Consider the following 22,918-nt stretch of genomic DNA (forward strand, 5'->3'; position numbering starts at 1 on the left):
AGAGAATATTATGAATAATTACATGCCAATAAAATGGGCAATCTGGAAGAAATGGACAAATTCCTAGAAACATATCAACAATCAAAAATGAAACAGGAAGAAACAGAAAATTTGAACAGACCCATAACCAGTAAAGAAATATAATTAGTAATCAAAAATCCCCCCCAAAACAAGAGCCCAGGGCCAGATGGCTTTCCAGGGGAATTCTACCAAACATTTAAGGAAGAGTTAACACCTATTCTCTTGAAACTGTTCCAAAAAATAAGGAAAACTTCCAAACTCTTTCTATGAAGCCAGAATTACTTTGATTCCAAAACCAGACAAAGACCCCACTAAAAAGGAGAACCACAGACCAATTCCCCTAATGAACATGGATGCAAAAATCCTCAACAAGATACCAGCCAACCAGATCCAACAATACATTAAAAGAATTATTCACCACGACCAAGTGGGATTTATACCTGAGATGCTGGGCTGGTTCAATATCCACAAAACAATCAATGTGATACATCATGTCAATAAAAGAAAGGACAAAAACCACATGATCTTCTCAATAGATCCAGAGAAAGCATTTAACAAAATACAGCATCCTTTCTTGATTAAAAAAAAACAAAACAAAACTCGAGAGTAGGGATAGAAGGATCATACCTCAAGATCATAAAAGCCATATATGAAAGACCCACCAATGATATCATCCTAAATGAGGAAAAACTGAGAGCTTTCCTCCTAAGGCCAGGAACATGACAGGGATGTCCATTCTCACCACTGTTAATCAACATAGTATTGGAAGTCTTAGCCTCAGCAATCATACAGCACAAAGGAATAAAAGGCATCCAAATCGGCCATCAGGAAGTCAAACTTTCACTCTTCGCAGATGACATGTTACTCTATATGGAAAACCCAAAAGATTCCACCAAAAACTGCTAGAACTGATCCATGAATTCAGCAAAGTCGCAGGATATAAAATCAATGCACAAAATCAGTTGTATTCCTATACACTAATAATGAAGCAACAGAAAGAGAAATCAAGGAATCTATCCCTTTTACAATTGCACCAAAAACCACAAAATACCTAGAAATAAATCTAACCAAAGAGGTGAAAATTCTATACACTGAAAAATATAGAAAGCTTATGAAACAGATTGAAGAAGACACACAAAAAAAAAGGAAAAAAAAGTCCATGCTCCTGGATAGGAAGAACAAATATTGTTAAAATGTCAATACTACCTCAAATAATCTACATATTCAATGCAATACCTATCAAAATCATACCAGGATTCTTCACAGAGCTAGAACAAACAATCCTAAAATTTGTATGGAACCAGAAAAGCCCCAAACAGTCAAAGCAATCTTGAAAAAAGAAAACCAAAGCAGGAGGTATCACAATCCCGGACTTCAAGCTATACTACAAAGCTGTAATCATCAAGACAGTATGGTACTGGCACAAAAACAGACACTCAGATCAATGGAACAGAATAGAGAACCCAGAAAGGGACCCACAAACACATGGCCAACTAATCTTTGACAAAGTAGGAAAGAATATCCAAAGGAATAAAGACAGTCTCTTCAGCAAGTGGTGCTGGGAAAACTGGACAGCGGCATGCAGAAAAATGAACCTGGACCACTTTCTTACACCATACATAAAAACAAACTCAAAATGGTTGAAAGACCTAAACATAAGACAGGAAGCCATCAAAATCCTCAAGGAGAAAGCAGGCAAAAACCTCTTTGACCTTGGCCACAGCAACTTCTTCCTCAATACGTCTCTGGAGGCATGGGAAACCAAAGCAAAATTGAACTACTGGGACCTCATCAAAATAAAAAGCTTCTGCACAGTGAAGGAAACTATCAGCAAAATTAAAAGGCAACTGATGGAATGGGAGAAGATACTTGCAGACGACATATCAAATGAAGGGTTAGTATCCAAAATCTATAAAGAACTTGTCAAACTCGGGGCGCCTGGGTGGCTCAGTCGGTTGAGCGTCCGACTTCAGCTCAGGTCACGATCTCGCGGTCCGTGAGTTCGAGCCCCGCGTCGGGCTCTGGGCTGATGGCTCAGAGCCTGGAACCTGCTTCCATTCTGTGTCTCCCCCTCTCTCTGCCCCTCCCCCGTTCATGCTCTGTCTCAAAAATAAATAAAACGTTAAAAAAAATTAAAAAAAAAAGAACTTGTCAAACTCAACACCCCAAAAACAAATAATCCAGTGAAGAAATGGGCAAAAGATATGAATAGACACTTCTCCAAAGAAGACATCCAGATGGCCAAAATGACACATGAAAAAATGCTCAACATCACTCATCATCAGGGAAATACAAATCAAAACCACAATGAGATGCCACCTAACACCTGTCAGAATGGCTAACATTAACTCAGGCAACAACAGTTGTTGGCGAGGATGTGGAGAAAGAGGATCTCTTCTGCATTGTTGGTGGCAATGCAAGCTGGTGCAGCCACTCTGGAAAACAGGATGGAGGTTCCTCAAAAAACTAAAAATAGAACTACCCTACGACCCAGCAATTGCACTAGTAGGTATTCATCCAAGGGATACAGGTGTGCTGTTTCGAAGGGACATATGCACCCCATGTTTATAGCAGCACTATCAACAATAGCCAAATTATGGAAAGAGCCCAAATGTCCATCGACGGATGAATGGATAAAGACGATGTGGTATATATGTACATTGGAGTATTACTCGGCAATCAGAAAGAATGAACTCTTGCCATTCGCAACTACGTGGATGGAACTGGAGGGTATTATGCTAAGTGAAATTAGTTGGAGAAAGACAAAAATCATAGGACTTCTCTCATATGAGGCCTTTAAGAGACAAAACAGATGAACGTAAGGGCAGGGAAAAATAATATAAAAACAGGGAGGGGGACAAAAAGTAAGAGACTCTTAAATGTAGAGAACAAGCAGAGGGTTGCTGGAGGGATTGTGGGAGGGGGGATGGGGTAAATGGGGAAGGGGCATTAAGGAATCTACTCCTGAAATCATTGTTGCACCATGTGTTAACTTGGATTAAATAAATAAATAAATAAATAAATAAACAAACAAACAAACAAGGAACAAAAGCCTATGCCAAAAATGGGTCTCCCTAGAAGGCTGCTAGGATATCTCAGAGAATCAAAAAAGGGCTGCAAGGACTAGCAAGTCAAGTCCAGTGAACATCCGGGACAGGAGCCTGTAGCCAGTATCACTGTTGATATGTCAGCACACACCATCTCCCTCTCTCCTCTCCTTTCCTCCCTGGATTTCTGTCACTTTTGCTGAAAGTTGCCAGTTCCCCAGGGCTAGGCTATGGGGATGGGGGTCAGCTGACCCCTCCAAGGGCAGGCCAAGGAGAGAGCCAGCTTGCAGCCATAGCCCAGTATACCCCCATCTTGTGAAGCTCTTGGCCAAAGGGGCTCCAGACCACAGCACACATTTCCCCAGCTACCTACCCAGGGTTGTGAGCCCCGCTGTGACTCAAAGGTCACGTGCATCTTCAGCTCCTATGTGTTGCTGCCTTCCTGCCCCACGTACAGGTGTCTCTCTGCCTTAAAGCATCACACTGACCCGGGACATATACTCAGCCCCCTGGCAGGGCAGGTCAAAGGCGCCAGGAAGTTAACCCCCACAGGAGCGGCCCTCGACCGGTGAGAGATGGGGTCAGAGAAGCCATCCCCAGGCTCCTTGCCCCACAGGGGACATTGTTCAGATGTGTCTTACCTGATCTCCCAGAGGGTCCCCTTTGGAATGGAGCCCTGATTGTCCACAGCCTTAACCCTCTCATTGAGTGACCCCTTAATGACTTTTCTCCCTTCCCACCCACCCCCAATGTGACTCCAGGGATCAGTTCTCAGATAAGCTATTTGCACCAAAATCTGTCTCATTTTGACGTAACTCCTGCCCAAAACACACCTTTAATTTATACCAAAAAAACCCAAGACATCAAATAGAGATGTCACTACCGCTTCACTTCACACAAATACACAAGTTCAAATACAAGAGGAAGGGCAGCCTTCAGTGCCTGACACTGAGCCCAGGGTCACTGTGTGCCACAGGGGGAGCCCGGGGGTGGGGTGAGCCCAGGGTGCAGGGGTGCAGAATGCAGGTTCAAGTCTCTTTTCCCCAGGGTTTTCATACATTGCCCCTGACTTGCTCAGATCCTTTTAAACTCCTCTAAGGCTGTCTTTGGGGTGGGGGTGGGGGAGGTACTATGAATTGTCCAACCAGCGAGCATCACGCGCAACACTTACTGATTTCTGGGCGAGCACACTCTCATGGCTCTCGGGCTCTCTGGTCCCGTGGAACCGGAGGGTCTTACTTGCCTTAAGGGCCTTCGGGAAACCCTCTGCTTCTTCCTCCACGAGACCAACTGGCCTCACCTGCAGGACCAGCCCTCCGTTATGTATAGACCAGAGCTGAGCCGGTAGAAACGGGGACTCACCTGGGTCTGCCTGAGGAGGCTTCCCTGCCCACCTGCACAGACCTACCAAGAAAATGAGTCACCCACCTGCCACCTTGATCTCCCTTTCTATTCCTCAGAATCCCGCCTTTGCATTTACTGTTCCATCCACCTGGAAGACTTTTCCTCCAGCTTTGTGTCGCTGGTTCAACTCATCGCTTCGTATCTCAGCTCAGCACCACCTCTCCCGGAGAGGCCTTGGCTAAAGAGCGCTTGTAAAGTGGTTCCCAGCACCTCCTGGTTAACTTCCTTCATGAGCACTTATCGCCACCGGAAGGGATCTTGTCACTGCCTTTCTTCCTTTGTTGTGTGTCCCCAGCCCAGCATCCTCCTTGGAGCTCCGAGCAGGGAGCTTGCATAGCTTCTTTCTAACACCTGAACTGTTACCTGCTGTGATGGGCAGAATTCAAACACGGCTCCCAAGATTCCCATCCCTGGTGTCACATATATTGTCTCAGTTCTGCAATCAAACACTTACATGTAGGTGCCATCATGAAGGGATTTGGCAGATTTAATTAAGGCAAATAAGAGGAGTATATGAGGGTGGCCTGACCTAAGCACATGAGCCCTTAACTCTGACTCTAGAGACCAGATACAGAGAAGTCAGGGAGAGTCACACTGCGGATTCAACACAAGGAAGATTCTCCACGACTTTGGAGATACAGGGGACACATGTCAGGGAATGCAGGCAGCCTTTAGGAACGAAAAAAGCTCCCGGCAAGACGGTCAGCAAGGAAACCAGGACCGTAAGGGTCTGGATTCTGCCACAAATATACGAGCCCAGAAGATGCTCAGCTCTGGATGACAAGCAGCTGTCAGGACACCTTGATGTTAGCCTTAGACGACTCTGCGAAGAGAACCCAGTTATGCCACGCACGGACTTCAGATCCACGGAACTGGATGTTGTTTTAAGCCACAAAGTCTGTGGTAATTATTACATAGCAATAGACATCCAACACGCATGGAACATTTTATTAGATGCATAAAAACCGATCAAGTGTCAGTTTTTCACTCAGTAACATTCCTCCACCACAGACACCAGGCTGACTATTGAACTATTGTCCCTGGGGGCGCCTGGGTGGCTCAGTCTGTTAAGCATCCGACTCTTGATTTTGGCTCAGGTCATGATCTCACGGTTTGTGAGTTCGAGCCCTGCATTGGGCTCTGTGCTCACAATGCAGAGCCTGCTTGGGATTCTCTCTCTGCCCCTCCCCGGCTCTCTCTTACTCTAAGAATAAATAAATAAACATTAAAAATAAGTAAACCATTGTCTCTGAGTTCCAAACCCACCCTTCTCTGCCCCATCTGTGATGGTGGGCTGGATTAGATGCCCCTGCATGGCTGTGTTGGGGAGGGGTGATTCCTAGAACAAAGGAAGGAAGAAGGGGCCATGACCACCCACCTCAATCATTATCACCCAAACACATTCAAGTGGCTTTTTGAAATGTTTGTGTCATCCTACACACAGGTACTCCGGCACAAGATGCTTTCCCTCGGAAATATACTCATAATCAACCTAGGACAGAAAGTCCTGATGTTCTCAGAACATTTCCCCAGGTGAACAACAGTTAACAGGACTGGGGGGCGGGGAGGGGGCCAACAATAGGATCCTGTTTACTCTTGTGAAAAGGAAATATGTGCCTTTCTCTTTCAAGTTGAGAATTCCCTAAGAGCAAGGAGGAATAAAAAGTGAAACACTGCCACCCACTGGATGGAAAAAGCCTGCAGAGGAAATTCAAAGTACTCCAGCCGTTCAAGGCCCCAGCATCCTACTGGACTTTAAACCTAAACATCAGCACTCTGCCGGGGTCCTAATGCCAGCACTCCAGGGGCATGGACGGTGACTTTTCAAACACCAGCAAGAAAATCACTGAGAGATCAAGTTAAAAGAAAAGTTTAATCGGGCAACTGTGCCCCTTTTGGCATTCTGGATTTACAATAGTGTCCAAAAAACTGCAACAATGGTCTGAAGACAAACTTCTACTGCACAATCCTGCTTTAGAAGTAAGTAGGCGCCTGCTTGGAGAGTGGAAAGCATTTGTTGTTTTCTCTCTTGGGCGAAACATACGAAACAACAAAACATTTTAAAGCAGACTTGGCATTTTACAAAGTTCTGTCCTTTTTCTCCTGCCACCAGTCCTGATGATTTGGGCCTAAGAACAGGCCTCTTAAGATTTACTAAGGACAGAAGTTCACCATACTTTCATTGGGAGATTTTTGAATCGAGAAAACAAGCTAATTGTTCATGGGCTTTATTTTAAATAAGTGTCACTTTTATTCAGTTGGTCTTAAGGGACCACTTAAGTTTTTGATCTTCGTGGGTTTTTTTTTTTTTTTTTGACAAATAACTGAAGTTGCCGTGTATCGATGAGGGAAGTTGAGCATTAATAAGGTTTTAGAGGGTGACAGCGGGGTTCATGAGGTCCAGAGACAAGGACCAAGAAAGAATTCCTGAAGATGTCTTTGGTGCAAAAAGATGATTTTATTGAAGCAGGGGACAGGACCCGTGGGCAGGAAGAGCTGCCCCAGCAGAGAGACTGGTTTTACACTGTGGAGATGGGGGAGGTAAAGTCTGGGGAAGTTTCCAGTAAGACTTTCATATGCTAAAGAAGACTCCCAGAATAAGAGGCCTCGCTATTGCCAGGCTAAGGGTTGTTTTTCCCTCTAGCAAAGCATTAGCATTAATACAGTAGGGAGTTCCTAGAGAAACATTTACTCCGCCAGCCTCAAGTATTTGCCAATGGGCTGCAGGTTATAAGGAAATCTAGTTCTATCTACCGTTTCCTTCTGCCTTTGTTTCCCACATCGCTGTGGACGGGTGATGGAGACTTAGGTCCTGCAGGACTACGAGCTCTATCAGTTCACCATTTGTTCTTCCCCTTTCCTTTGTTCTTGGGCAGCCAGGAGTGCCTGAGGAATATCACATATGCCACCTGGGGGTGGAGTGGGGGGTGGGGGCAGTGTTTGTGACCTGTCAGCTTGTCTTAGGCTCCCTCATCGGGCATGAAAAGTATACATTTGAGATGAGAACATTTAAGATGAAAAAATCCTAACCGCGTAATGTGAAATGGAAAAAGCAAGGGACCAAGCTTCATGGAGAGGATGGTTCCAGATAGTTCCAGGTGTCTACCTATGTCTATGTCTGTGTATCCGTGTGTGGGGGGGAAAGTCCTGCAAAGAAACACGCCAAAATCTCCCGGTGTTCAACTCTGCGCAGTGAGATTATGGTTGACATTGTCTTCTTCATTTTTTCCTGCATTTTCCAATTTACCACAGTGAAAGCGAATTGTGTCCTAATTAGAAAAAAAACCTGTGACTTAAAAAGCTTTCTAAAAATAATATAGGGGTGCCTGGGTGGCCCAGTCGGTTAAGCCTCTGACTTTGGCTCAGGTCATGATCTCGCAGTTCGTGAGTGCCAGCCCCACTTCAGGCTCTGTGCTGACAGCTCAGAGCCTGGAGCCTGCTTCGGATTCTGTGACTCCCCCTCTCTCTGCTCCTCCCCCACTCACACTCTGTTTCTCTCTCTCAGAAAGAAACATTAAAAACAATTTTTTAAATAAAAATAATATAAAAGTTTAAGCGATTGTATAGGCCATGGCTGATGGCGATTTTAAAATACGTGTATATTGAGAGACTAAGAGAAAAATTACCAGGTGTACTCACAACTGCAAAGAAAAGACCTCCCCCCCCCCCCCCCCCATTCCCGAAACCAGCCAGGGCGTGCCCGGTTGTGGTTTGAAATAAAGGCGGGAACCAATCAAGTTCTGCTGAGCGTTCAAATTTAAATGTCAACCAATAACAGCTCTGTAACCTCAAAAAATCCCTAACTTGTTTGTGCCTGTCTATAAAAGAAGCTGTAAGATTCTTGCTCGGGGCCTCTTAGCGTCACCGGCAACGAGTGCGCGGAGGACCGGGTTCGAACCTGCAATAAACGACCCTTGCCGCTTGGCTTTGACTCTGGACTCTGGTGGTTTGTTTTCGGGGGGAGGGGGGGGGGGTCTCTCGAATCGGGGCATATCAACATCCCTAATTGCTGCCACAGTTGGAATAGTCTAGGTCAGCAGTTGTAATCATTTTGGTCTCAGGGCTCCTTTATAATATTAAAACTTATTGAGGCCTGCAAAGAGCTTTTGCTTGAATGGATTATATTTATATCTATTGATATTCAATAAAATTAAAACAGAAAAAGTCTGACCATTTTTTAAATTCAGCTAAAAATAAAATAATAAATCCACTGCATGTTTACATAAACAACATATTGAATGAAAAATAACTGTTTTCCAAAGAAAAAGTACTTTAGTGAGAAAATTAGCATTGCTGTATGTCCTTGCAAATCTCTTTAATGTCTGGTTACTAAAGGCAGCTGGATTCTCATGTGTTTCTGATTTCACTTGTCATGAGACATTATTTTGGTTAAAGTACATGAGGAACATCTTGCCTCACAACAAACACGTATTTGGCAAAGAGAGGAAGGAATTTAATAATCTTTTCAGATAATGGCAGATATTCCCTTTTTTAAAAAATTTTAAGTTTTTTTTTTTTTTTTCTTTGAGAGAGAGGGGCAGGGAGGGGCAGAGAGAGAGAGGAAGAAAGAGAATCCCAAGCAGGCTTCTCAGTGGCAGCGCAGAACCTGACCCAGGGCTCAAACTCACAGTGAGACTATGACCTGAGCGGAAGTCAGACACTTAACCCACCTAGCCACCCACCATTTTTTTTAGGGTTTTTTTGTTTTTTTTTTTTTTGCTACTATAACCAAAACTGCAGTGCATATCCTCCTACACATATGTCCAAGTATGTCTAAAAATAATATGCCCAGGGGTCATAATGTATCAAAAAGCATAGTGTATTTTGATATATTCAAATTTCCCTCCAAAGAAAGTTACAATCATTTACCTTCCAGCTAATACTATGCATGCTGCCTTAGACTTCACGAACACTGGGGATTACCATCTTTTTCATTTTTGCCCATGTGTTGGTTGGGTGCAAAATGGTACCTCACAGTAGTATGAGTTTGTGTCTAATTAGGAATTGATGTGTTTTAATTTTTGTTAGCTATTCTATTTCTTTTCCTATGAACTGCCTATTCATATATTTTTCCCATTTTTCTTCTCTAGCTTGCCTTTTTTTTTCTTAAAAGAGGTTTTTGTATAGCAAATGCAGCAGGCACAGAGATGCAGCCCTCCAATCTCCCTTCGTAGAGCTGTCCAGCTGCAAAGAAGGTGGTCTCCGGAGTCAAGGAGGGGAGACAGGCATGGCTTCCTTCACTACTATGCTAATAAGCCATTTGCAGATTTTAGGCTCCCCAAGGAGGAATGCTTCCTCCAGGGAGCACCACAAAGCCTCCACTGAACTGGTAGTTGAGGCTGCCACCTGGCCACGTTGGATTTCTCATGTCATGGAAAGAACAGGTAACCAAAGGTTGGGGGTGGGTGGGTGGGTGGGGTTGGTCACTGAACTGGCCAAGTAACTCTGGTTAACCACCGAGGGTAAACTGAATCACTACCACACAACAGGCAACATAAGTTCCAGTTTCCAGCTTCTCTCCCTCGGCCAGGCTGTGCCCCCTTCTAAGAGTCTGAGTCTTAGTATCACCAGGGACCTCCTCCCAGCTCCTGGGGGGTGGCGCCTTCTCCTTAGTGGTCAGCTTCCTGACTCCGGAGGGCTCCTCCTCCATGCGTCCAGGTTCTGGTAACGCTAACCTCTTTCCAGGTTTACTTCAGACCTGGGGGTGCTAGAGTTCCTGCAGTTATTAACTGTGTTATCTCAGTTTTCCTTTTTTCCCCCAAAACTGTTCCACTGATTCCTTCTATCTTACTTATCTCTATTAAAATAATTAGTGCAGCTTCTTGAGGCACCTGGGTGGCTCAGTCGGTTAAGTGTCCGACTTTGGCTCAGGTCATGATTTCAGTTCGTGGGTTGGGAGCCCCGCCATGGGCTCAGTGCTGACAGCATGGAGCCTAGCACCTGCTTCGGATTCTGTCTCCATCTCTCTCTGCCCTTCCCCCCGCCCCAAATAAATAAGCATTAAAAAAAATTTTTTTAATAAAAATAAAATAATTAATGTGGCTTCTGTTTTCTAAATAAACTCTGATAGACAAATGAAATTCTCCACAGAAGTTCTGCATAAATTCTTACAACCTCGTTGCTAGGAAGTTTTATGCCTTTGCTATATAGTATCTTTTAAGATATTTAGTTTTTGTTTATTCCTGGTGAATAGAGATGCAATTAATTTTGATCTGTGATTATACATCTACCCATGTTGTACTTATTATTTCTAATAATCCACCAGGTTAATTTGTTTCCCATATAAAATTATACTATCTCCGGATAATGGCTTTTTCTTTCATTCTTTCCAAATCTTTTTTTTTTTTCTTCACTGCTAGAACCTCCCACATATGATTTAATAAAGGTAGGAATTATGGGTATCCTAGTTGCTGGATTCAAAGGCAATGCTTCTAACACTTCACCATTAAAATGCTGTTTGTTGTAGGTTTCTAGTAGTACATCAGATTGAGGAAGTTCCTTTCTCCTCTTAATTTGCTAAAAATATCATTGTCTTTTTTTCTTCAATTGGGTGTTGCATTTTATCAAAATCATTTTCCGCATCTATTGAGATGATCCTATAGATATATTTTAACTGTAGTGACATGAATTGTATTAATAGATTTGTTAAATGAGCCCTACATTCCTGGAATATGCTCAACTTGCTATATTTTGTAAATTTCACAGGGGTACAATTTGCTAAATATTTTGCTTACAATTTTGCAACTACATTCATGGGTGAGATTAGACTGTAGTTGGCCTTTCTTGGCCCACGCTTCTCTGAATTTGCCCTGAAAGTTATACTAGCTTCATAGAATGAGTCTTCTCTCCTTTTTACTTAACAGAAGAATTTGCCTAAGTTGAAATTATCTATCCTTTGAAAGTTTGGTAGAACATATCTATAAAATTATTTAGATTAGGTGTTTTCTTCGTAAGATTTTAAATTACTGATTTAACAGTTACAGGACTATTCAGACTTTTGGTTTCTTCCTGAATCACAATTTTACTAACTTATACTTTTTATGATTTTGTCAATGCTTTCAAATTTACCAGCATAAACTGTCATACATTCTTTTTTTTTTTTTAAGTTTTATTTATTTTGAGACAGAGAGAGCAAGTTGGGGGGGCGGGGAGGGAGAGGGTAGGGAAGAGAAAAAATCCCAAGCAAGCTCCATGCTGTCAGAGTGGAGTCCAACACGGGGCTCAAACCCATGAATCTGAGATCATGATCTGAACCAAAATCAAGAGTCACTTAACCAACTGAGCCACCCAGGCACCCCAATTGTCATATATTCTTGTACTTTTTTAAACTCTACCAGATCTATGGTGATGACCCCTTTTTAATTCCTAATGCTACTTTGGTTTCTTCTTTCTTATGATTAATTTATCTTTTGGCAGTGGGCTTCCTGTTTGTATTTTTTGTTTTCTAACTCATTAATATATCAGCAGTTAATCCTTTTATAAAAGAATTCTCCTTAAATGGCCCTGATTTTAATGTGTCATCTGCCTCCATTTGGGGCCCTGACTGATAAGCTGTCCATCCCCAACAATGCTTTTTAGCTTAAGGTCTACTTTGTCTTATGTAAATATCAGGTTTCTTTTGGTACCTAGTTTCCTTGTCTATCTTTTCCATTATTTCACTTTTAACCCTTTCGTGTTTTTAGGGTGTCTCCCATAAACATCAAGTTGACAGGTTTGGGGGATATGGGATAGAATTCAACCTAACAATTTGGTTGTTCTTTTTTTTTTCTTTTTAAGTTTGCAAATTTAGTTAATTTATGTTCACTGTGATTCCATGAATTTGGGCTGTTTCACCATATTTCTGCTTTTTATTTGACCTGCTTTTCCTTCTCTATCCCACTCCCCCCCACAACCTTTTTCCTTATTTCCCTGTTCCATATTTCCCTTCTACCAATTTCAAAGTTATAGACTCTATTCCCTTAGTGTTGCTCATATTTTATCATGCAGAATCCAAATCATTTCTAGCTACTTCCATGAACCATCTTCACAGAAGCAATCAATACATCACACATACATTGTTGCATATACTCAAATTTCATACTTGCCCCTTTTATTCTCAACTAGCCAGAGTTACCAATAAAAGGCCAAATTGTGTGCCTTTCTGCTCAAAACCTAATGATTTCACACTTTAGTCCAAGTGCTTACAATGGCCAGTGAGATACCAAACCTTCTGGCCTCTTCTCCTGCTACCAGATTTATCCGACAACCACCCTAGTTTCCTTACCCAGTCTTATCACATTTCCTGAAGTTCCTTGGACATGATATGCATGCTCTTACCTGAGAGCCTTTGCACCGGTAGTTTCCTCTCCCTCAAGACTCTTTCCCAGATGGCCACATGGCTCACATTCTCATTAAGTCTGCATTTAAATGTCTCCCTCTCATTGAGGTCTTCTCTGACCAGTTACTGATGAAAAACATTCCCATTCCTTGGTGTTTCCCATCCTTCTCACCATGACTTTTTTCCTATAGCAATTACCACCTTCTAATGTGCTGTCCTATTTTCTTTAGTGTGTATCCCCACTAACTAGAATGTAAGCTCTATGATATCCGGAATTAATGCACTGATCCATCCCTAAAAACTAGTATTTTGCCACTTAGTAAGTGTACAGTAGGTGTTGGGCGTGCAAGTGAGAGTATCATTTACTATTTGAAAAGTATAGTGAACATAGAGTGAACTCTACGTAAAACTTCTCCTGACTCACATGCTATTATCTTTGGGGATTATTGTCCTGTTTCCTTTCCCAAATTAAACATTTTTATATTTATTCAGAAAAAATTGAGATTAATCAACATTTTAATCACCATCTTGCACAGAGAAGCCTTCCTCACATTGCAAGAATTCCTTCTAGAATAATTCTCCTTTATTTGATTTTTTTTTTTTTTTGAGCTGAGTCCAATAATAAACTCAGTAATGCGTATTTTAAAACATAGGTCTTTTTCACCCTTGTTGAAAGATAATTTTTGCTGGACAATTGTAGGCTAACATTTTTTCTAAGTATTTTTGTGATTGAATTGTTTCCTAAATTAATTATTGATATGCATTGGATTCCTGTATCTCCAGATTCCTATCTTTCATCTGCTCTGGACAATTCTCAAACATTTTCTCTTTGGAATCTACCTCACTTCATCTTTTCATTTTCTTATCTGATCCCACAGACTAAAATGACAATAGGAATGCAGGGATACTTCAGAGATACTGCGGGTTTGCTTCCAGACCACTGCAACAAAGAGAATGCAATGAAGTCAAATGAACTTTTTGGTTTCTTAGTGCATGTAAGTTATGTTTACATTATACTGTATGTCATTATACATAATTGTGTAATAGCATTGTCTAAAAAAATGTACATATCTTTAATTAAAAAATGCTTTATTGCTAAAAACTGCTAACCATCATCTGAGCTTTCAGTGACTTGTAACCACTGATCACAGATCACTATTACAAACATAATAATAATAAAAAGGTTGAAATACTGAGGCAATTACCAGAATATGACACAGGGACACAAAATGAGCAAATGCCGCTGGATAAATAGTGCCGATACTTTCCTAACACAGTTGCCACAAACCTTCCTTCTGTAAAAAATGCAATTATCTGTAAAGCACAATCAAGTGGAGAGCAATAAAACAAGGTATGCCTCTACCATGTATAATAAATGCCCATAAGTTCAATAACTTAGATGAAATAGACCAATTCCTTGAAAGACACAAACTTCCAAAACTCAAGAAAGAAAGAAATAGCTAACCTGAGTATATCTATTGAAGAAATTTAACTTATAGTTCAAAATCTTCCAAAGAAGAGAACTTTAGGCCCAGGTAGTTTCACTAGCAAATTCCACCAAAATCAGACTAAGATATTACAAAACCACAAAACAGCATCCTTCAGGAATATGGATATAAAAATAATATTAGCCAATCAAATCCAGCAATAGATAGAAAGGGTAATCCATTGTGACCAAGTTGAATTCATACCAAGGATGTAAGGCTGATTAAAGATTCAAAAATTAATCTGTGGAATTCACCATATAGAGTCTAAATAAAAACAAACCGTATGATAGTGAAAACATATAAAATCCAACATCTATTCATGATTTAAAAAAAAAACAAAAAAAAACCCAAACACCTAAGTAGAACTAGAAAGGAACTTCTTTAACCTAATGGTCATCTATTTAAAAATCTATAGCTAAGGGGAGCCTGAGAGGCTCAGTGGGTTAAGCATTTGGCTTTGGCTCAGGTCATGATCTCACAGTTTGTGAGTTCTGAGCCCTTTATCGGGCTCTCTACTGCCCACAGAGCCCACTTTGGATCCTGCCCCCCACTCTGTCTGTCCCTCCCAAGCTCATTCTCTCTCTCTAAAATAAATAAACATTAAAAAAACTTTTTAAAATAAAAAAAACCTGTAGCTAACATCATACTTAATAGCTAGAGATGGAATGCTTTCCCCTAAGATGGGGGAGCAAGGTAAGGATGTCTGTTCTCACAATTCCTATTCAGTATCACACTGGTGGTGTTAAGCCAGTGAAATAATGCAAGCAAAAGAAATAAAAGGCATACATGTTAGAAAGAATAAAATGTCTTTATTCATAGACAACATAATCATCTGTATAGAAAATCTTCAAGAATCTATTAAAAAATTTCACTAAGTGAGCTTGGCAAGCCCAAAATGTACATGTCAGTCATATTCCTATACATGAGTAATGAACGATTTCAAATTGAAATATTAAAAAACTTCCCACAGCACAAAAAAATGAAGTACTTATGAAGAAATCTAACAGAAGATGTAGTTCATGTCTGCCGAAACCTGTAAAACAGTGACCAAAAAAGAAGTTCTAAGTAAGTGGACAGATACTGATTAGGGTGTCACTTCTCCACAGCTTGATTTATAGATTCAATAACACTTTGAATAAACCCCTGCAAGTTTGTGTGTAGACACTCACAAGCTGAGTCTAAAATTTATATGGAAAGGCAAAGAACTAAAAGAGCCAAAATCAATTAAAAACAAAAAAAAAGAACGAAGTTGGGGAAGACTCCTACTATCCAATTGCAGTGTGGCATTGGAAGGACAGACAATGATCAGTGCAGCAGCACAGACAGCCCAGAAGCACACCCACACAAATGTCAACTGGTTTTTTAAAAACAGCTTTATTGACGTATGACTTACATATAGTAAAGTTCACGTGTTTCAAGTGTACAATGCAATTATTTTTTGGTAACATTTCCAGCACTCCAGGAAGATGCTGTCTGCCCATTTGCACTCACTCCCCATTTCTACCTGTGGCAACGACCAATCTAGAGACCTATCAACTTACTTTTGATGAAGGTGTAATGGCAAGTCAATGAGGGAAGAAGTCTTCTCAAGAAATGGTGTTCTATGAACTGGATGTTCATGTGCAAAAACAAACCTTGACATACACCTCACCCCATATATTAAAATGAGCTCAACAGGGGTCAAAGACCTACACATAAGACTATAAAACTTTCAAAAGAAAACAGGAAACATCTGCATGACCTAGCATTCATGAGGAGTTTTTAGGTAACAGCACAGAAAGCACAATCCCTTAAAAAAAAAAAAAAAAAAAAAAAAAAAAAAAGTGGGGCGCCTGGGTGGCTTAGTCGGTTAAGCGGCCGACTTCGGCTCAGGTCATGATCTCGCGATCCATGAGTTCGAGCCCCGCGTCGGGCTCTGTGCTGACAGCTCAGAGCCCGGAGCCTGTCTCAGATTCTGTGTCTCCCTCTCTCTGACCCTCCCCTGTTCATGCTCTGTCTCTCCCTGTCTCAAAAATAAATAAAACGTTAAAAAAAAATTAAAAAAAAAAAAAAGCTAGACTTCATGAAAATTAAAAACTTTTATTCTTGAACAGATACTATTAAGAGAATTTCTGAAAAGACAAGTCAGATTGGGAGAAAATATTTGCAAAATACATCTGACAAAGGAATTGTACTCAAAATAATATACTGAACTCTTAAAACTCAGCAAAACCCAATTTTTAAAATGCGGACAACTGATCTGCACAGACCCTTCAGCAAAGAAGGCATATGGGTGGCAAGTAAGCATATGGAGACAGAGATGCTCAACATCATTTTTCCTCAGGGAAATGAGTATTTCAGCCACAAAGAGCTACCACTGCAACGGAAACTCTCATTCACCGCTGGCGGGGTGCAAAACTGCAATCATTTTGGAAGACAGGGTGGCAGTGTCTTTCTTATAAGATTAAATGTACACTTACCAAATGAGTTAGTTAACAAACCGACTCCCGGCAAACCAAATTATGTTTATTATGAAGAACCTGCACATGACCATTAAATGATAAACACATCTTGATTCATCCACCCAGCAAAGTTCTCAGCAACAGAAGGGACGAGCTACTTATTAACACGACACCATGAATTTAAAATGCATTCTGCATTGCTCTTACAAGAGGCCAGATTAAAAAAGCTATGAATTGCACAACCTATTTACTTGACATTCCAGGAAAAGCAAAATTATAGGAATGGAAAACAGATAAGTGGTTGTGAGGCGTGGGGTGGGGTGGGGGCTGAGTACAAAGAGGAATTTTTAGGGTGATGGGACTGCTCTGGGTAGTACGGAGATGGTGGGTACATAATCACAAACTTGTCAAAGCTCATGCAGAGTGGACTTTCTGGTGTGAAAAACCCAACAGGGATGTCAAGAGACCTCAAGTGGGGTGCGCAGTGTGACAAGTAATCTGTTTCACGAACGTATGACATAACCTCAATGAAGAAAGTGGGAAATAAAGGGAGCTGAACTAAGTTACTATGGAAAGTGGTACTTTGAGCAGATACCGTAAAGCTAAGGACAAGACAAGGGCTTGAACACCAAATTCCATTTGTTGGTCCATTTCTCTCACAGGGGTACAACTTAACTATTCTGAAACCACTTTTTAAGTATTCTAAGGTTCCAACAAGCAAATAAATTGTAGATAAAGAAGTCAGGGTTCTCACTCTCCGGAAAAAAAGTTACAAATAAACATGGAGGCAAAACCTTGTAGTGCTGGCTGAGTCGGTATAATTGAATGTTTAATATATATACAGACAGATCTAGAAATAATTACAGAGACGTGTACTGTACATTGGTTAGTATGCATATTTGTCATCTCTTAGCACATTTCACTGAAAAACCACAGCAGCAGTAGCAGTAAGCACATCCAACATCCAGATCTTTGTTTCTAAATACCATTCTCTAGAGATGTCTGGGTGGCCCAGTTGGTTAAGCGACCGACTTCAGCTCAGTTCAAAATCTCACAGTTTGTCGGCTTGAGCCCTGCGTCGGGGTCTGTGCTGACAGCTCAGAGCCTGGAGCCTGCTTCTGATTCTATGTCTTTCTCTCTCTCTCTGCTCCTCCTCAGCTCGCACTCTGTCTCTCTCTCGAAGATAAATAAACATTAAAAAAAAAAAAAAATACTGTTCTCCAATGAAAGGAACGAGGGCTTCTTGGAGAAATAGCTAATTCTAGGAATGGCACTCAGATAATACTTGGCAGTGCTAAAAGGTAAAAATATGGTCTTAGAAAAATAAGGGCATGTCAAAAGAATTTAGGAGCCAACCTCAAAGAGTCCCAAAGCTGAAATAATTCACCCAGTAAATTACAACGGTATTAGATTTTAACCTAAAGTAGAAAATAAACTGCCACAATCACATATTAATACAAAGTATCAAATGAATAGGAAAGAGGAACAAATTTTCTTTAAGAAAAATGCTAAATAATATATATACTGTCCCCTCCTCTTGACTGTGGACTAGATTTAGTAATTCACTTGCAAAGGAAAAAAAAGTACGGAAAGTGAAAAAATACAGTGGAAAGACCTAGTGGGCACCAACCTAGCCAATGAAGGAATATCACCGGTAATACCTACTAACATCATGTACTTGATATTATACAGTGTAGAAGGGCACATCAACTCTGTGCTCTCCTTCCTGATAAAGCATAACCTCAAATCTACTCACAAGAAAACGTCCGACAAACCCACGTTAAGGATCACTGTACAAAATAACCCATCAGTACCGTTCACAGTGTCAAGGTCTTGAAAGACTAACTGTCACAGACTGGAAGAGACAAAGGAGGCATTAACGACTAAATAAATGAATGCAGTGTGGTGTCCTGGACTGCTCCTAGAACAGGAGAAAGACATTAGTGGAAAACAGAAACCAAATAAAGTCCGTAGTAGACACAGTTAACAGAACTGTCCCAAGGTTAATTTCTGAATTTTGACAAATAAATGCCAGTTTACACAAGGTGTTAACTTTAAGGGAAGCGTGGGGAAGGGTAGAAGAAACATCTCTGGACTCTCTGCAACTTTCCTATAAATCTGAAATTATTCTAAAGTAAAAAGGTCATTAAAAAAACATGTAGGAAAGCCACAGCACTGAAAGCATTTAGTACTGAGGTGCTGTATTTAATTCTGAGAAAGGGACTTAGATTATATACACATGTCCACAGTAATTTGACCAACACCACAGTTTATTGTAAACATATTATAAGGTGTCAATAATCAAATTGACAACACTTTATACATTTTGTTGTATAATATTAACATCATACCAGAAAACAGTCCACTGTACTCACTTACAGTTTTGGTACTTTAAGATCTTTAAATACAAACTGTATTTGAAACACTGAACATAAAATAGAAACATGAATGGCAGAGAATATTGAATACATCAAGTAAAAGAAAAGTGATATTCCCCCCCAAAAAACAAATACAAAATCATCTGATTACATACTTAAAATGAAAGAAAGAAAGGAATCAAGAAAACCTGGTATGTTTGTAAATGACATAAAGTTGTATTTCTTTAGACCCACCTGAGAGGTTAATCTGGACCATGCTAAATTCTATGTCCTCTGTGACTTTGTTTTCTCTTGGTTTCTGAAGAACGTTTCCCATGGTTTAAGCTACATTAAGGGGGGAATCGAATGGGGAGGTAGCACAAAGCCAAATGAAATTACTTTAGAATTCTTTCTTAAGTCTTCTTTGGCAACTAATAAAGTCTGTATTTAAAATTTAACATGTTGCTGAACTGGATCAAAACTTGTAAGATTTAGGAGATACATCTTTACGTGAGTTAACATATGAATGAAACAAAGCCAAGTTCATAAAGCAAAGCACAAAAGCAGCTTTCACATTTTACTAACAGCTCTACAAAGCAGATTCTCCCTCCTTAAACATATGAGAGGTTTCCAGCTGGGAATCAGAACTTTCTCCATTCACCGGAGAAATCAGAGTTGTCCACATGTTTTCCAGTATTTTCCCTAAAATTCATGATCACTGTTAGGTTCTATTTCTTCCTCTATTGTCTCAAAGGTAATATAGCAGCAAATCACTCCCATATTTTAAGTTTTCAATTAACCACCAACTGGGTTCACTGCCAACAACTACAAATTATTCGATTCTTTATTAGTGTACATGTCATTACAGTAGCCTTAGATTGTTAATACAGGAATAAATAAAATAACTACAGTTAATATAAACAAAGCAAATGAAAATGAGATTAAAGAGCCCTGATCAAATGAAATACTTACAACTTTCAGTTGAAAAACTGTAAGTTACCTACATACCTAACAGCACTAGGAATGTACAATATCAATTATTGGAAAAATAAATGAGTGATTCACAGTCATAAGAAATTATTTTAATATTAGTACGTATTTTTCCTTTTATAGACAAACATTTATAACATACACTTGATTTCTACCTCATATAAGACAAAGTAGAAAACTAAACGTTACTGCACTTACCCCAAACACAGCACTGACCGTGTGCCACAGGTAACCTGCTCCAAGATATTCGATTCTATAGGTAGGCCATGGTATTGAATGCATGGTTATGTTAACAGTTTTAAGAAAGGCATATATTTCCAGAAGTATGTTACATACACAAATATCAGTTCTATAAATGACAAAAAATTATCAGCAAAAATGTTTAGGTTATAACATTCCCAAATTTTCTAATGCTTTAAGTGTTTTTAGATATATGTTGTTTGACCAGTTAGTTTGGTTACAGTTTTACACAAGCAAACCGTTATCCTATGAGAAGAGCTACACTAAACTAGAACACTGCACAAACTTCCCAAGGAAGGTAACTTAAAAAATCTAGAAAGTGATTCCAATTATTCTAATTAACATTTGAGATCTAAAAGAATTAATGATTCGAGAAACATTTTGAAATTGCTCAATTTTTCTTTATCAGTCCCTCCAAAACCATTCACATAAATTTAAGGTCCAGATTGCCTAAGAATGTCTTCAAAGTAGGTTTATCACCAAGTGTTTTGATCAGAAGACATATAGCCTTAATGCCTCTAAATATGTAATTCTAACCTAAAATCACAATCCTTGGTTTTTAAACACCAAATTCGATTTCATAACAATTCATTGGTAAAGCTACTAAACAAAAAATAAATGAGGGTAAAAACGTGCAGCAGCCACAGTTACAACAGTGGAAAACAAATTCTATTTTTCCATAAAGACTCTATGAAAATATAAAGTCCAAAGTGAGTGACGACAGAAGTCCACATATAAATGTTGTTTAAAAATAGAATGTTTTCCAAAGCTTCTCATGAGATGTCAATGTATAGTCAGAGTCTGAGTTAAGACCTTATAAATCAAGGTTAAGTTATACATAACTATGCTGATTTACATACCTTCAACAATGTTCAACTCATATACATAATTTACAGACATCCACAGAAATTCTTAATGCCCCATCATATCATCTCTCAAAACTGGATGTTTATTGTTTTATAGTTTTGCTACTTTTAAGTACCAAGAAGCCTTTTCAGGGGAAGAGTTCCACCTCTTCCTGTGATCCCCTAAAGAGTAGGTAACAAAATATAAAACTAAACAAGATTTATGTCTGATAAACTAACATATAAAATTACCACTGCAATATTCATAGTGACTGCTTATAAACGTAACAGTCATCATAAAGCCTATAAAGTATATCCTCAGTTTTATAAAAGAAATGCAGATTGTCTCAAGGTAAAAAATACAGTGCAGGCTGCTAAAAAGCTCTTTGTTGCATTAGGAGGTGCAATAATGAGGAAAACTTTAGAAAACATGAACATGTTCCCCAATCTCTTCACATCAGTTAAGCATGAAGTGCACTGTAGCAGCAGGGTGCTTCTTAGTGGCGGGCACTATAAAGCTACGTTAAGAAAAAAAAAAGGCAGAAAGTGTGAGCAATGCATGGTGGAACGAAATTATTGCAAATGGAGATTAGCAACAAGAAGTGAGGAAGGTGACCGTCCACTCCACTCTGATAAGACACCATCTTTAAATATTAAGTTCTTTGCAGGAAGCGGAACTCCCGTGTCGGCACAGGAGGACTGTGAAGGCACACTGGAAAAGCTGGCCTCTGTGTGAACATCCAGTGTGGAAGCACCTTCCTAGAAGACCAAGGAAGAGAAAAAATCCCATATTCGACACTTTACCAAACCACTGAACATAGCTAGTTACAAATACAGACTTTGCCCAAGAAATGTTTCTGGGATGCAAAGCACTGTGGGAGATGCCAAGATCTACGTCACAATCCCCAATAATCAATCAGGGGAATTACTGTACGCGGTAATGACTGACACAAGTCACACCACGATAAGCGCTTAGAAATAAACAAAAATAGGCTAGGAGGCCAGAGGACAAGAAAAAAGTTAATTCTTCAACAATCTCTAAAAACCCCTCACGTGACATTAAGCACCCAGAACACTCCATGCTCCCAAGGCTCTCAGACTCCCGTAACACTTAGCACAGACCTCTCCCCAGGACTCCAGGCTCAAACATGCACCGAGCTGACATCTGCTCCTGGATGTTTCGCCACACGTTCCACACTTACCATGTCCATGACCTTACTTCTCCAATTCCTCGCCAGCCTTCCCTACTCCACACACGAAGCTAGTCCAGGAACAGGAGACTCATTCTTGAGTCTTCCCTTCCTCACCACACCCTCAATCTTTTCCTCACATTGAGTTAATCAGGTCAATCCGTCTACATCCAACGTGTATCCCAAACTGCTTGATACAGTCAACAGAGCCCGCCACCCAGTCTGGGCCAGTGGTTTCCAAAGTGGGGTACTCACTCCAAAGCAGGGCACGGGACTGTAAAAATCTTACAAATGCTCTATCGACTATTACATCCTTACAAAATTTCTATTTTTGTGTATGTTTTATAATATCATTTGTTGATATAACAGTATCTATGTGCAATCAACCTTTATTATGGATACATGCAAACTTTGGGGCTATTTTTAATGAAAAGGGGAGCTCAGCTACCAAAAATTCTCACCTGGGCTATTATAACATTCTCTGAACTAGTCTTGCTTTTATGCTTGTCCCTTTTTCATCTGCTTTCTGAACAGTAACTAATTTTTTAAAACAGGCAATCAGAAATAATGTCATTCCTA

General features: G+C 40.1%; 1 protein-coding gene across 1 annotated transcript in view; it reads right to left on the bottom strand.

Moving 5' to 3' along the window:
* Positions 1-18,969: 18,969 nt before the first annotated feature.
* Positions 18,970-22,918, bottom strand: part of FAM91A1 (family with sequence similarity 91 member A1) — a 44,072-nt gene continuing 40,123 nt past the window's right edge. Inside the window, exon 24 of the mRNA XM_027063948.2 lies at positions 18,970-21,908. Within this exon, the coding sequence (XP_026919749.1) occupies positions 21,723-21,908 (186 nt within the window). The 3' untranslated portion in view covers positions 18,970-21,722. The remainder of the gene's footprint in view (positions 21,909-22,918) is intronic.

The sequence above is a fragment of the Acinonyx jubatus genome, chromosome F2 (assembly GCF_027475565.1).
Source record: "Acinonyx jubatus isolate Ajub_Pintada_27869175 chromosome F2, VMU_Ajub_asm_v1.0, whole genome shotgun sequence".
NCBI lineage: Eukaryota > Metazoa > Chordata > Mammalia > Carnivora > Felidae > Acinonyx > Acinonyx jubatus.